Raw genomic sequence first — 14,744 nt, 5'->3', positions numbered from 1 at the left:
AGTGAACTCAACTCCAGTTCCCTGTGACCCTGAACAAGATGGTGTAGAAAATGGATGGATGGATGGTCACCATGAACAAAAGTGGAGGAAAAACCCACCATCCGTACCATACTATTTAATCCATATCTGCATCAATACAACAACACTACACTGCATTCCACTGAAATAGGTATTGCAACAAACAAACAAGCACATATACTGTTTGGGAATGAGAATGCTGCTTTCATTCAAGAGTGGAGTCCCCACTATGCAGTTCTGCAGAGAGAGAGAGAGAGACAGAATCAGAGGCAGAGAGAGCAAGAGAGAGAGAGAAGAGCAAAAGGGGGGTAGGGAGGGAGGCGTGGTGCTTCTTTCCTGGCTCCTCTCTTCTGGTGCACATGTGTTGGAAGCAGTGAGGAAGTGCAGAGCAGTCCTGACCCAAGTGAGTCAGTCAGTCAGTCAGTCCATCTGGGCGCCCGCAGAGACGCGCACAACCAGCATCTACACATCCATAGCCTTTATTTTGGGATGCTAACACTCCTCATGTAGACTCTTTAAGATAAGAGGAGCAGTCCTGGCTTCACATTCTTGGAATATTCCGTCCGATGCCGTAGAAGGCAGATTAAAATTGAGGAAGAAGGTTTCATCTAGAAGAATGACAGGATTTACTCCCATTTTCTTTCTTTTGGCACTCCTTGCCACTTGCGTCTCATCCAGCAGCAAGTCAAATGTGCCGCGCCTCAGACTCTCCTATAAAGGTACATCTAATCTATCTATCTATCTATCTATGCAGGTGGCTGACAGTATTACGAATTAAAATGTTTATTGCATGAAATTACCAATTTTAAGGTAAATTTGGGGGATTGTTGAATGATGTGCTTGCGTGTGATTGAACATTATTAAATGCAGTGATTCAAAATCATTGTACCAAAAAGGATCATCAGGTGTGATGTGAGAAATTAGCCAATTTGACTCAACTGTTCTAAAGAGTATTTATTTATTACGGATAATGTATGTTTGTCCATATATCTAATAGCGACTGGTAGAACCCTTAACAGCTGTTCCACTAGATGGCAGAGGGTGAAATCAAAAAGAACAGTATTCACTTTTTGTGACATATTTTTTTCCCCAATGTACAGTAAAATATGTGCCTTGACTCAATCACTGTTGTGAAAATTTTAATGTCCCTTTTTGGCTTCTGATTTTGATAGCTTCCTGCAGTGGTGCTTTTACTGTACAGGTTAGATGAGGGCGGCATGCTTGTGGGATGAAAGCCGGAGGTGATTTGGCGCAGGTTCGCACTTCTGCGGGATGGGATTGTCTCGTTATAAGAATTTATTCACAGCAGTGAGCAAGCACCCGAGGAGGATGTTGGCTAATTTATGAAGTGTGATGGCTGACTATAAAATGACTATAAACTACCGAGCTCATTTCTTACGCACTAGCAACAGTTTTCTGTCCTCTTGTTTTGATGGACGTTCATTGTGTGATTGCTGCGAGTCAAATGCGGCTTTGCTCTAATATTCGAAAGCAGTTTTACGCACATACATAAAACTGTGAGTTAGTGCTGAGATTTAGTAGGCCTACTTCTGAGACTGCCGAGTATTAAGCACTTAACTATTCTGTGTCAAAATGAGGTCGATCGATAAGGATTGTTTTAAGCCAATGCAATTCCGGCATTTGGCACAATAAAAATTCTGATAACTGATTAATCAGCCGTTTAATTAAAAATACATGATTAAAATAACTTGTTTTTTGGTACCTTAACACTTTCAACCATAAAGATATGAACTGCAGGCCGAACATTCGACTGTTTTACATTTCTTTGTCCTGTACTTCTATGAACTTTACAAATTGTAAAACTTTACAACAGACTCAACAAAAATCTACTAAATTTGGCTGATTTTTTGTAAATTTTTGGGGGGGAGTTTGAATGTCATTGTCTTTGTCTTGTGTAGTACTGTAAATGTGTAAAACAATCTGTAACAATCTGCAAAAAAAAAAATGTAGATTTTAAAATAGATTATATAGGCCGAAGAAATCAGCTGGCAGTTAATTAATCAGTTCATCTCTAGTTTTAAGGTATTATTGCCGAGAGTCAACTGTTTTACGGTAAATCTATGTGTGAATGTTGAGCACTTGTGGTGTTTTTGTACTACAACATTTTGTGTGAATGCTGCAAGACAATACACATTACTGTTGTGTGCAAAACATACATTGAAAGCTGCATTTGCATTAATTCTGCTGTCGTTAGAAATACTAAAAATCAAGCACTCGCACATTTAAGAAGCCTTTATGCGAATGTTGAAGCTCGGTGCTATTCTGTGCCAGCATACTTTGTGTGAATGCTGGAATCAAATATTCTCACGATGCAGTTGTGACCCTAATTAGGTTTGTTGTTCATGAGACATTTGTCACGGCCAGGACAGTTTAGTTTTACATTTCTCAGTCCATACACTTATCATAAACCAAAATACTGTACTTCGACATCACAAAGCTTGGACAAGTTTGGTGTGGAAGAAGAGTGATTGAAGTCAAGCCAGCAGGCCCCCTCTCAGGTGCAACATATGCTGACCTCTCAAATGGACAAGAATTCTGACACATTCCGCATTTTGTTCACTTTTCACTTCCTCTAGGTGGAATGGCCAGCTGTCCATGTATTGTATGCACTGTATCAAGCACTTTGTCATTTTCCTGCATCTAATCTAAACCTGCTTTTGGCCATGACTCATTTAGCTGTCAAATGATAAGCTTGCAGATGATGGTGCATGTGCGTGCTTGTGTTTGTTTTCAAGGGCTGTTGACTCTGTTGTTGCCAAGCCGAGCTCATTGTTTGCTTCCAGTCAGGACAGAGTGGGTGTGTATAGTCTTCATCAGCGATAGATATCGCACAGGATTTCCTTCAGTTCCGTGCCATGATTTCAGGAGAACAGTCACGTCGTCTTCCTGTCGGAGGGACTGTGACGACCGCACTCAAGGGGACAGGGGAAACAACGTGGCGGTGGATTTTTTGGCATGACTTGTGCTAAAACAGTTCACTGCAGACATCTATAGTATGAACATTTATCCCTACCACATAAATATGATGGGTTACTATTACTGACACAATTTAAGGAAAAAAAAATTGATAGGCTACGATTGTTGGGCTGTTACAGTGAACTCAACTCACTTCATAACACAACAGTAGTGAACAATTCATCCAAAAAAAACGGCTTCAAGCTGTTTCTTGGCACAGTCAGTCAGTTGAAATTTACTGCTCAAAACCAAGAGAATTACGTCGTGTATTTTAACTTTGTATTTAACTTTACCAAGGAAAGCCTGCTATCTTAATGCTCACACACAATGCAAAATGCCACAGATGGGCTAACAAACAGCACTGATGTCGCGGTGTTATAAATTTGAACAGGAACGGTGCGACAACACGGCATAACATTACCACCAGGCATATATTCTTTATCTTATGTGAAAAACAATTCATGTTACTTCAGATTAATGAGTCAGTTGTGAAATTCTTCTTCATGTGTGTTTTTATGTTTGTATTACATTGCCTCTGGTGGCCAGGGCAAGTACTCTGACAGCACAATATGGTGCTAGAACGAATTAATAGCATTTGCATTCATTTATATGGGGAAAGATGATTTGAGACACTAGTGTTTTGAGTATGAGCATGGTCACAAAACAAAATAAACTTGTAAGTCAAGGCATCACTGTAATTACTGCTCTTGGCAATCGGGCGTAAGAATGTCACTGATGGGACAGTGGTTAATTTAACTGAATTGTTTGCAGGTAGTGTGGGTGGTTCTGTTTGCGCTCAGTGACGGTGTGAATGTGAATTATTGTCTCAGTACAGGCGAGATTGGCAGGCAATCAGTCCGCCTGCATTGCAGTATGAATTTCGCCTGCAACTCAGAACAGGACAAGTGGTATACTCTCGTGGAAATGTAAAAGTCAGAAGAAGCTAAAGCATAACATTCGTGACCATGGGCACTGTGATATTTATTGAAAGTGAATGCATAGATGACCACATTCCATGACTGTTAGGAGGCTACTATTTCAGTGGTGTGCAAGGCTGATCACTGCTGAATTGACAAAGTTCCACAAAAAAAAAAGAAAGGAAAAAAAAACTCTTAATCTTTCTATAGGACTCAGTTATTTAATTAGCCATGTTGTCATCTTTGGCACCCTCTGTTTTCTCACCTCTGTAAAGGCCATTTTGGCCAATGTGTTTGCATTCACACACTCTTGTTTAGAGCAGACGTTTTTTTTCCTGGACCTCCCACTCGACCTCTTAAGTCTAATTTTCCTTAAATGCACCACTGATGGACAGCGGTAAACAGTGTTGCCACAGTTACGTTGAAAAAGTAACTGTTTGACTTCACTGATTACTTCACTTTAAAAGTAACTTACATTACAAGTTACTTTAGTATTTAAATAAAGACGTTTACACTGAACATAAGTCTACTTTTATAAGAAAATTAGCTATTTTCAATTTAAAAGTAAGTTAGATTAGAAATTACTTTAGTATTTTAATGAAGACGTTTACACTGAACATAAAGGTCTACTTTTATTAATAAATAGCTGTAATAGCCCCGCACACCACTTTCAAGTGACCATGAACAGTCTTTTACTTCATTGTGGAAATTGTTCCTTTTTTTTTTTTTTTTTTTTTTGCAAGCTTCTTGCAGAATGAAGAACTTCTGCCTATAACATTGTTATTACTGGACAAATGCTCCCGGAGCTGTTGACCTTTAACACCACAGGTTACACACTTTTAATAATTTCCGCCTTGACTGGGTTCTGTATAGCTCAGTGTGACTTTCTTGAATGACATGCATCTACTCAGTCCTGTTTCTTGACTCACCTCAGGGGGGTGAGTATGTCCCTTAATGCACCCGACACCACCCTACACCCCGCCCCCATACTCAATAGCCCACAGGGTGTTTATATTCCCGGGAGGATTAGGAAGTAATTTAGCGACAGGAAAAGGTGGCATTATCTCATTTCACTCAATTAGGGAGCAGAGGGGGGTGGAAACAGGAAGAAAGCAATTTTTACCTCGGAAAACCTGCAGTCTTTCTTCCTCCCAATCAAGCGCCACAAAGACATTTACACACACGGAAGTCACTTCAAGCACCTTGTGGCCAAAGCAATAGGAAACAAAACAAAGGAGAAAAAAATTAGATGCCCTCATCTGCTGTTGGCATTTTAAACAGTGTGTTAACAGTTGCATTTACTCTTTTCACTTGAACTTTTACTTGAAACTAACAACGTTTTTCCAAATAGGATCCAATGCAAGATCCATCGCTATCATGAAACTTTTGGTAACATTTAAACATTCCAGAAAGAGGAGTTTGCAGTGTTAAAACTGCAAGCAAAATTTGGAGGAAGCCCCACTTGGAGGTTTCAAACCAAAGACATGCCCCTCACTAAACTATCATTAGTGTTATAAAAAAAAAAGATGTTAGCCATGACTGCTATGTTGGTAGCATGACTTATTCATAATGGAGTGTTACAATAACACTAAATGCGATCGTAAACTGTCAAGTAGAAATGTTGCCAATTCTGCATCACGTCTGAATGCTCTCAGCTGCCTGCGGTTGGCTCTGCTTCTATTTGCTAGTCTTATGCCCTGTTTAGCGTGGGGCCACGGGGTTGCGCTTGTCAATTCAAAAGAAATCATTGAGAAGTCATCAGTCACACCTTCTATGATTGTTTTTCCTCGGGTGTGGTGGTTTCTTGCAAATTAAATAATCTGCACGAAATGGGGCCAAAGAGATGTTATTTTTTTTCACGTTATTTTACTCATCCACTATTGTCTATTCATACTGAAGGTTTTGGCAAAAATGACAAAAAAATGGTTCAGTTTTTCTGTCTTTTGTTTTAAATTGTAAACAACCACTTTAACCCTCTCCAGGCAGGTTTTGTAGATTCTCAACAACTAATTGTTAATCCCCAAATTAATACACATTCATTTTATATAAGCCTTTTTTAAGTACTACTAAACTATTACTAAAACTTAATTTGAACCTGAGAGGGTTAACTGTCGTACAGCTATACTAAAAACTAAAACCAAGTCTATGGGCTCTAGTGTCATGCCCAGTGCAATGGTTCAGAGGGATTGATGTATGCTTTTATCACATTTATGAATGAAATATGACATTAACCACACATATCCGTGGAGCTCAGAATTTGTTTCTCCCTGCGCCAATACATAGAGTTGGCTCCAGCAGGCGTAAAGTTTAGTCTATTTTCAGCCACCAATTTGACCAGTGCATGTCAAAGGAATCACCCTCAAGTGCCCCAGAACCATCCATCCATCCATCATCTATACCGCTTATCCTCACAAGGGTCGCGGGCGTGCTGGAGCCTATCCCAGCTGTCTTCGGGCAGTAGGCGGGGGACAGCCTGAATTGGTTGCCAGCCAATCGCAGGGCACACAGAGACAAACAAACAACCGCACTCACAATCACACCTAGGGGCAATTTAGAGTGTCCAATCAACCTATCATGCATGTTTTTGGAATATGGGAGGAAACTGGAGGACCTGGAGAAAACCCACGCAGGTATGGGGAGAACATGCAAACTCCACACAGGGCCCGGCGTCGAACCCATGACCTCTGAACTGTGAGGCGGACGTGCTAACCAGTCGACCACCGTGCCGCCCGCCCCAGAACCAAACTGAACCAAATTCCTTAACAAGCACAATGAGGCTTGCGAAATCAGGATATGCTAGCTTTCACGCTTGAACACAACTGCGCTGTATTTAAATATAGAGCCCACTGTTCAACAAGCACGTAATCTGAACATGAGTTATACTCTACGCACCTTATTTACATGCTTCATTCTCCCACAAATGTAAAAAGAAGTTACCATCTTAATAATATGTTGACCTGCTTTAATTGCGGCTGTGCTTGCAATCCTCCAAGGATGTCAGGTGTTCGTAGAGGAGGACCCAAACGCAGGAGGCAAAATGGTGTGCAATATAAAGTATTTAATTTAAAAAACAAGGGGCAAACAAGGTGCTGGGATAATACCAAACCAACAAACATGTTGAAGTCCAAAAAAAACAAACAAGGACCCAAAACAAACCAAACAAACACTATGACTATGACTATGACTATGACTATGACTATGACTATGACTGGACTTTGACAAGACAAACCGAAACGAACCAACAATGACTGAAAGAAAGCGGAGAACTAAATATAGACAAGTTGACGATACAACGAGGAACACCTGGACAAGACACAGAGGGTAGGAGGGAGCTGATTGGTTAGCACACAGGTGGACACAATAATCATGACGAGACAGACACAGAGCAAAACATGAAACTAACAAAACCAAAAACCAAAACAGACCAAACATGACAAAGGAGGTCTAGCGAGGAGCCATAGCAATTTCCCATCATGTGGTTCTCTGTGTCCATTATTTGTCTTTCCCCTCTGGACAACCTGCCAACTTCTTTTATTCACTCCTCCTGTGTCTATTTGTTGGCTCACACACACACAGACATACACACACACACTCACACACACGTTGACCTGAGGCACACACACACGCACACACACACACACACACACACACACAGTCTGTCTTATACAATATTCACTTTGTTTTCAGCAAAGCAGGGGGTCACTTGAAAACAGAAGCGCTCTCACCATCGGCCGATTGCATTAGTTCTCAGAGTCAAGAGTTCTGTTAGTTTTGTCTCACCGCCTGTGAATGAATTAGCGTGTTTGCTCCATTGGCATCGCCCACAAACCGATACAAAGAGGAGTCTTGGTTGTTCTTGGACCCAGCGGGATAATCTGAGAGTCTGCCAGAACTGACTATAATGTGGCAGCCATTCTTGTCCTTGAGCACCTTTTTTCTCACTTTCACTATTCTTTTTCATCAGTCATTCCTTTTTTTTTTTTTTAATCTTCCCCTTGGACATGTTATCCTATAGTACGATGACTGTAATTTTTCTGTCTTTTTCTTTTCCACCAGATGATTTTTTAAGTACTCCCAGACCTCAGATTGAAAACCCAAGATAGGGGCGAAAAAAAAGGATACCATGTGCCAAATTCGCAATAAACAGTGCAACTGTATACGTGAATCCAGATGGAACTTGACTATTTTGGCATCCTCGGAATGACAATTAACTATGCTAAAAGGTTAATTAAAAATTTAGGGCCTACTTGGGCCTCGAGGTGATGTCAGAAAGTGTGACTACAATGTTCATGGACCACTCTGGGTTTCTCTGGGAACACACCTTTGGGAACACAACTTTATGTAGCAGTAATCTACTGTCAGAATATTGAAAACAAAGAAAATATGTCCACTGACTTCTAAGGACAAATAAAAATTCCCTTGTCAGAGGCAAAATAAAAGAAGAAAGGCATGCTAGGAAAAAAAAAAAAAAAGAACAAAATATAAACCCATGTTACCAGCATTGTCTATAAACCTGGCACATACCAACAAATAAACACTGTTGTTTCCTTTTAACCGAAGAACTACTGATTAACTATAAATGTATTTTTTGGAAACACTTGCATGTGTGGGAAGTAGTAGTGAAAAGTAAACTCCAAGTATTTTGGAGTGATTGCGACATTACCACTGGGGGGCCTCAAGCTCTGAGAGGCCATTTGTCCAAGCTTTCTGCACTTGACACACCCTGAACACAACACTTCAGCTCTGCACTGATTTATTGTTTCTTTATTTGGATTGGATGTGCAGCGTTAATTCAGCAGCTCACCATGCTTCTCATAGGCCAATGTGTGTGTCCAAAGTTTTTTTGTTTTTTTTTCAAACAACACTCAACCATGCACCACAGTTATTAGTGCGTCCATCTACGTGAATGTTGTCACACCATCTGTTCCACACATGACCTCCATTTTTTTTCAGATCTGGAAACTTTTTTTCAAATATGAAAGAATGGAAACATTCCAAAAACATGCTTGGTATGTTAATTGAACACTAAATGGTCTCTTGGTGTGACTGTGAGTGTGAATGGTTGTTTGTCTGTTTATCTGTGTGCCCTGTGACTGGCTGGCAACCAGTTCAGGGTGTACCCCACCTACTGCCCAAAACCAGCTGGGATAGGCTCCAGCACGTCCGCGACCCTGGTGGGGATAAGCGGTTTGAATAATGGCTGGATGGAATGGTTGGAAATAGAAATAATGAGTTCCAGGGCCAAATTATTGCCATGATAAAATTAATGTAAGCATTATTTATGCCTCCATTGTCAATACTGAAGGGGAACTGGAACCTTAATAGCAAACAAAGGTTGTTACAATAGAAAATATACATGAAGTAACATACAGACAAACAAGCTGACCAGCATTAGCGGATGATGACATTAACCTCCTTGGTGAATGCATTAAAGTAATGGAGATTGCAAAAAAAAGACGGCTGCAAAGATACAAGACTTAGAAGAGATGAGTATCAGAATATGGAGCGTTAAAGAAGCAGAGACAACTGAAGGGGTGATCACGAATAAATAACAAGGATCAGGGCCATCTAGGAAAAGGCTACAAAAGGACAAAAGCGAAAAAGAAAATAGATTTCGAGAGGTGCGTCAAGCAGGGCGGTGTAAATGAAAATCGAGAAGGACAGATGTAATGATAATGACGAGTACCAAGAGTGATGAGCTAAGAGCCTTGGCTGTGTTTTGCTTGGCCCAACAGACTAATCAGAAGCCTCCCGAGATGACCGAGAGGAGAGAGGTGTTCTGTGTGTGTGTGTGTGTGTGAGTGTTTTACTTCCCTGACATATAATAGTGAAAACAGTATTAGTGACAAGTGTTTGTTCCTTAGTCTTTCTTTTAAGTAAACATTTAATACTTAATACAGAGTAATTTCTCAACTCCATCCATCTTCAATCCACCTATCAGAGTCATGATTTTGGATGAGAAGCGAAATTCACCTTGAATTGTTTGCCAGTCCATGGCACACTGTATAGACAACTATTTAAACGCATATTCGCACCTATATGGACAATTTAGGATCTTCACTGAACCTAAACTAAATGGTTTTGGAATGTGAAACTGGAGAACATGGCAAACTCCAACCAGAAAGGAACCTCTGTCTGCAAACCCCATATGTAACAATATGCTCCACCTTGCTGGGTAAAAAAAAAAAGTAAATGAACCAGTCTTAAAGTCCTTATAGTGTTAGAGTCATTTCTGATGTTTGTCTGTCTGCATGCGTTGCCAAGGAAACAGCCTTATACGGGGTAGCATAAACAGTAAAATGACAGTTTCATTCGCTTTCTTTTAAAGAGGGTGTAAATGGCCCCTAAGTGCTTTTCCATTTCAATTCCAAAAACAGAGAATACTTGAAATAAAGCAAAATCAAACCGTAACAGTTGTTGCTTACTTTACTGCATGTACACATCATGTCTCGCCGTGTTAATGCGTTGAGGTCAAAGAGGAGTCAGCATTTAAAAGCAGTGACAGGTTGCCAGGAAATCCCAGGATTTACTCTGTCATGACATGACGATCAAGTCTGTGATTTATTTGAACAATCGTTGTGAGGAAGAACAATTTCCTTTTTTTCTCATTTCTTTTGGTCATGCATATTTTTAAGGGCTTTCAAAAGTACAGAGCGTACTTGTTAAAGCAACACTAATCTGTCATGTGTCTGTAAAAATCACACCTCAAAAATTTGTTTCATGAGGCACTGCCTTGAAAGTAGAAGAATGGCATAAAATATTAGGGGACTAACTGTATTATGCAATGTTTGTCCAAACGCATTGAAATTATGCTCTACAAATTCTATTGGCATTTTGCACTTACGTTTTTGGAGCTGACTTGGTTATCTTCTGATCATGTGTTTGTCCATTCATCATCATCATTAAAACATCTGATCGGGTTCATAAGATTTTTGTCATGAATTTCCTTCAACAGCTTTATGTATGTTTAACTTTCCAGCTTGCATTTTTTTCCTGGTTAACTTGAACAATATAACCTCTTTTCATGAGACAGCCACAAAAAAAAAGTGGAGTGTTAATTTGACCAGGTAGCATACACACGGAGCAGAATGTGTCAGATTCCAAAAATTCTTGCCGTTCTGTAACAATAAACAGCCAAGCTAAAGTAACCCTGGAAATTCATTGTCAATGAACGCTTGGTTTGTCAGCATTCGTGTATGCGTGTTCGTGCGTGTGTGTTTGTGGAAATCAAATGTGAAGAAGAAAATAATTGGAAGAGACTTCAAGTTTGCTTAGCATGAATGACAACAGAAGAGACTTAAAGAAGACATGTTGAGGTGTGTGAGTGATTCTGGCATGCATTTTATATTTTGTAGGCATACAGGTTCTAATAAAATTCATATGTGCTCCCCCGTCATTTTAGCCTTGACATATGTGTGTGGATATTTCAGACTGCAGCTTCACACAGTTTGGGATCCTGCCAATGCCCAATTTGTACACGGCACAAGTCAGCACGAGATTTGATAGTGAACTTTTTCAATTCCCTAGCAAATCCGTCAACTCCTCCCATAAACGTGCTCTTCTTAAGAGCATCTGCTTTTTATCATTTCATGGAAACTTATAGCCAGGGAATTAATACAGTTTCCACAAGATGATACTCCAAACCAGGAGAAATGTTTTCCTTATGTCTAATCAGAGTTAATGACATTGGAATATACACAATAAGAGCATTGAGATAATGCAGACGGCCACCGAGGTTTAAAAGGTGACCGTGTGTGTTTTTATTTCAGGACAAAATAATTATTATAAATAATAATGATAATAATTGGCCCCAGAGCACAAACCTTTGATCGTGATGCTAGTTGTACGATCGACAAGACAATGTTTTTAGTGTCAACCTGCCAGGTTCTGTGACTTATAAAAAGGGGACATTTCATTTTTTTTCCAAAATCATTTTTAATGACGGTGGCAACAATATCTGTAGAGGATCCATACCCATCATCCTTTCCCTTCACCCACCACCCATAAAGTCAAGGACATTGTAAAAAGAAGGCAGAAGCTAACCCAAATGACCTTTTATGGGAAATAGGTGGGCACTTTCAAGTAGGTTGTAAGGAATGCATTCTTTTTAATGTAGAATTCTGATTGCCCTGTAACAAAGTTGTAACAGCAAGAACGTTTTTTAAGTACACTACTGTGTAACAAATGCAGAATCATTTGGTTTCTACCATCAGTGCTCCCAGTACAGAGCGCTTCAATATGTCTAAGCATGTTAGAGATACTGCTCTCAACAGTACCTGCAAGTGTAGCATCAGCATGACTTTGAAGCTGTTGTTACAAGGTCAAATTGCTATTCTATACATTATGCTTTAAAAGCTGTCCGGTTGTTATCAATTCACTAGGGGAACAAAGAGACTACATGCATGTGTAATTAAGAGTCACCTGATACTCTCATCTGCATATCTTTGTGCTATCAAAGCAAACCAGTAGAGACAAAGAATGTCCTAATGTCCACATTAAAACATGGCGGCAAATGGGGACAATAAAATGCATTCATATCATACTCCGGTAAGGCTTTAGTCATATTTCAGCCATTTGCATACAAGCTCCCAGGCTAATCAGTCAATGAGAAAATGGGAGAGCAGTAGTGAATGAGTAGGCCAAAAGCCTCTTGTCTCTCTTGGATTTGACACAACCCAGCACTGCAGGCTTTGGGCTGACTAAGAGGACCCCTGTAAACAAATCCTTGAATAAACGTTGCGCATATCTTTGAAGTGGCCAGGTCTATGCGATACCATCGCCAAGCTTTGACACATCCTCAGAAACCAGGCACTCTTGTGTGTCGCTTTCGGTTTGCCGTGGTGGCCTGCGGGGAACTGAGACACATTGAAGACAGATGTAGACTTCTCCCTTATGGATGCTTTGAGAAGAATATTAGAGGGATAACTACGTGAGTGGCAAAGGTGAAAGTGACAAGGAGATAGATGGACGCACACTAGAGATGAAACCCAAGACATATTTAAGAAGGTAAGCCACTTTGAGAGCGAGCAAATAAAACCAGAAAGGATGTTGAAGGTGGATAGGCAGAAGGCACCAAGTTATGATGGAGAGCAAGGGTTAGATGGATGGATGGATAATAGATGAATAGACAGATGGACGGACAGACGAATGGATGGATCAACAGACGGATGGATGGATAGACGGACGACGGACAGACGCATGATCAATACATGGATCGATGAATCAACGGACAGACAGATAGATGGATGGATGAATGGATCAAAGGATAGAGGGACAGATGGATAGATGATGGATCAACAGATGGATGGTTGATGGATGGATGGATGTAGGGATGGATGGAAATATGGATGACGGATCAACGGACAGATGGATGGATGGACAGATGGATGAACAGATGGATCAATGATTTGGGCGCAGGAGAGTGAGGGTAGGGAGAAGTGAGACTTGTTTTCACAGTTAGGTGTTGAGCTGTTAAGACGGATAACAAGCTGCAGATGTAAGCTATTAGCTCATTGTGTGTGTGTGTGTGTGTGTGTGTGTGCGTGCGGGTGTGTGTACGTGTGACACTGTGTACATGGGTGTATAGCAGTGCTGTTTTTGTCCTTAGCAATTTCAGTGGATGATGGATTTGAACAGGCTCCATTTCTGTGACTGGTTTGGAATCTGTTGAGTCGGTGACAGTACTGCTATTATGCTTATTATAAAATCATAATGCTTGCTTTTCCAGCAGCCACACCAATATTTTTTTGACATACGTCACAGTTTTTTCATACTAAATTTTAGAAAAAAATAAATCGAAATCTCACAGTAGTATAGAACTGCATTACACCATTCCAAGTAACACCTGACACTCCAATATACAATATTGCAAAATGTGTTTTTAAAGTGTCAGAACTTAGGAAAATAAACTGAGCACCATCTTTATAAAGCCTTTTTTTCCATGAAAAAATAATTCTCACTGCAACACCTACAGAACTGTAGAAGTCACATGTTGCGACATTTAAGTGTAAGCTGTGCTGTGCTGACAAGTTTGACAAGTTAGTCCGCGCCACACATCCTCCCATTATGACCGCCTGTCATCCCGAAGTTCGACTTTTTCCACACTCCAGCCTTGGAATGAGCAGAGAGTGATAAGCATGACAGGCGACAGAGTGCAAGTTGGTGTGTTTTGGCGTGTGTGTGTGTAGAGACCAGATGGCTTCTCCTGTTAGCATGTGTATGTGCGCAGAGCAGCTAACAGATACTGTACACAGGTTAAGGTTAAGATGTCATGCTCACAGCACACCTCTTTGTTTGGACACAAGAGATTGTGAAGAATGAATCTTCAATCACAATGCTTGTTACACACACAAAAGACATTCTTCTTCTGCCTTTATTTATTAAACTACATGGGCCAAACAAGGAGTCTATCAAACAGTGGGTGAAAAAAAAGCCGATTTGATATAACACCATTAAAAAGTTCTCAAAGAATACAGAGCAGAGTAACATCATGTTGAGCAGTTCTTGAACTCATTATATTTGTTCGGCTTGCTACTGTCAGTTTTAGCACATCCATCATCAACTTCAACATTCTCTGGCTTGTGGCTTCATCTTCCTGCTGTTCTTCCTCCTTGTTATTTTCAAACTCAAAGCCTCCCTCCTTGCTCTGACCTTATCTTTGCCTCCGCTTTATCCCTCATGTCTCGGCTTGTGCGTCGCCTGTTTTCTTCTGCCAGCAGCGCCGAGGTTTTAGGTCAGCTTTTCGAAACTGCTCTCATCATCAGTGTGATTAATGAAAGCTTCGATATGCGCCGGAAAAAGCTAATGTTCTTCTGTAATGATTTTTGGTGTTAA

The 14,744-nt window shown here is 40.4% G+C and overlaps 1 protein-coding gene across 1 annotated transcript in view; it reads left to right on the top strand.

The window, feature by feature from the left end:
- Positions 1–369: 369 nt before the first annotated feature.
- sema3g (semaphorin 3G) overlaps positions 370–14,744 on the top strand; it is a 53,227-nt gene continuing 38,852 nt past the window's right edge. Inside the window, exon 1 of the mRNA XM_086026851.1 lies at positions 370–737. Coding sequence (XP_085882977.1) covers positions 635–737 — 103 coding nt within the window. The 5' untranslated portion in view covers positions 370–634. The remainder of the gene's footprint in view (positions 738–14,744) is intronic.

This window comes from Filicampus tigris, chromosome 1 (genome assembly GCF_054856515.1).
Source record: "Filicampus tigris isolate MCC_2025a chromosome 1, RoL_Ftig_1.0, whole genome shotgun sequence".
NCBI classification, from domain to species: Eukaryota; Metazoa; Chordata; class Actinopteri; order Syngnathiformes; family Syngnathidae; genus Filicampus; species Filicampus tigris.
This window is presented reverse-complemented; position numbering and strand designations above follow the sequence as displayed.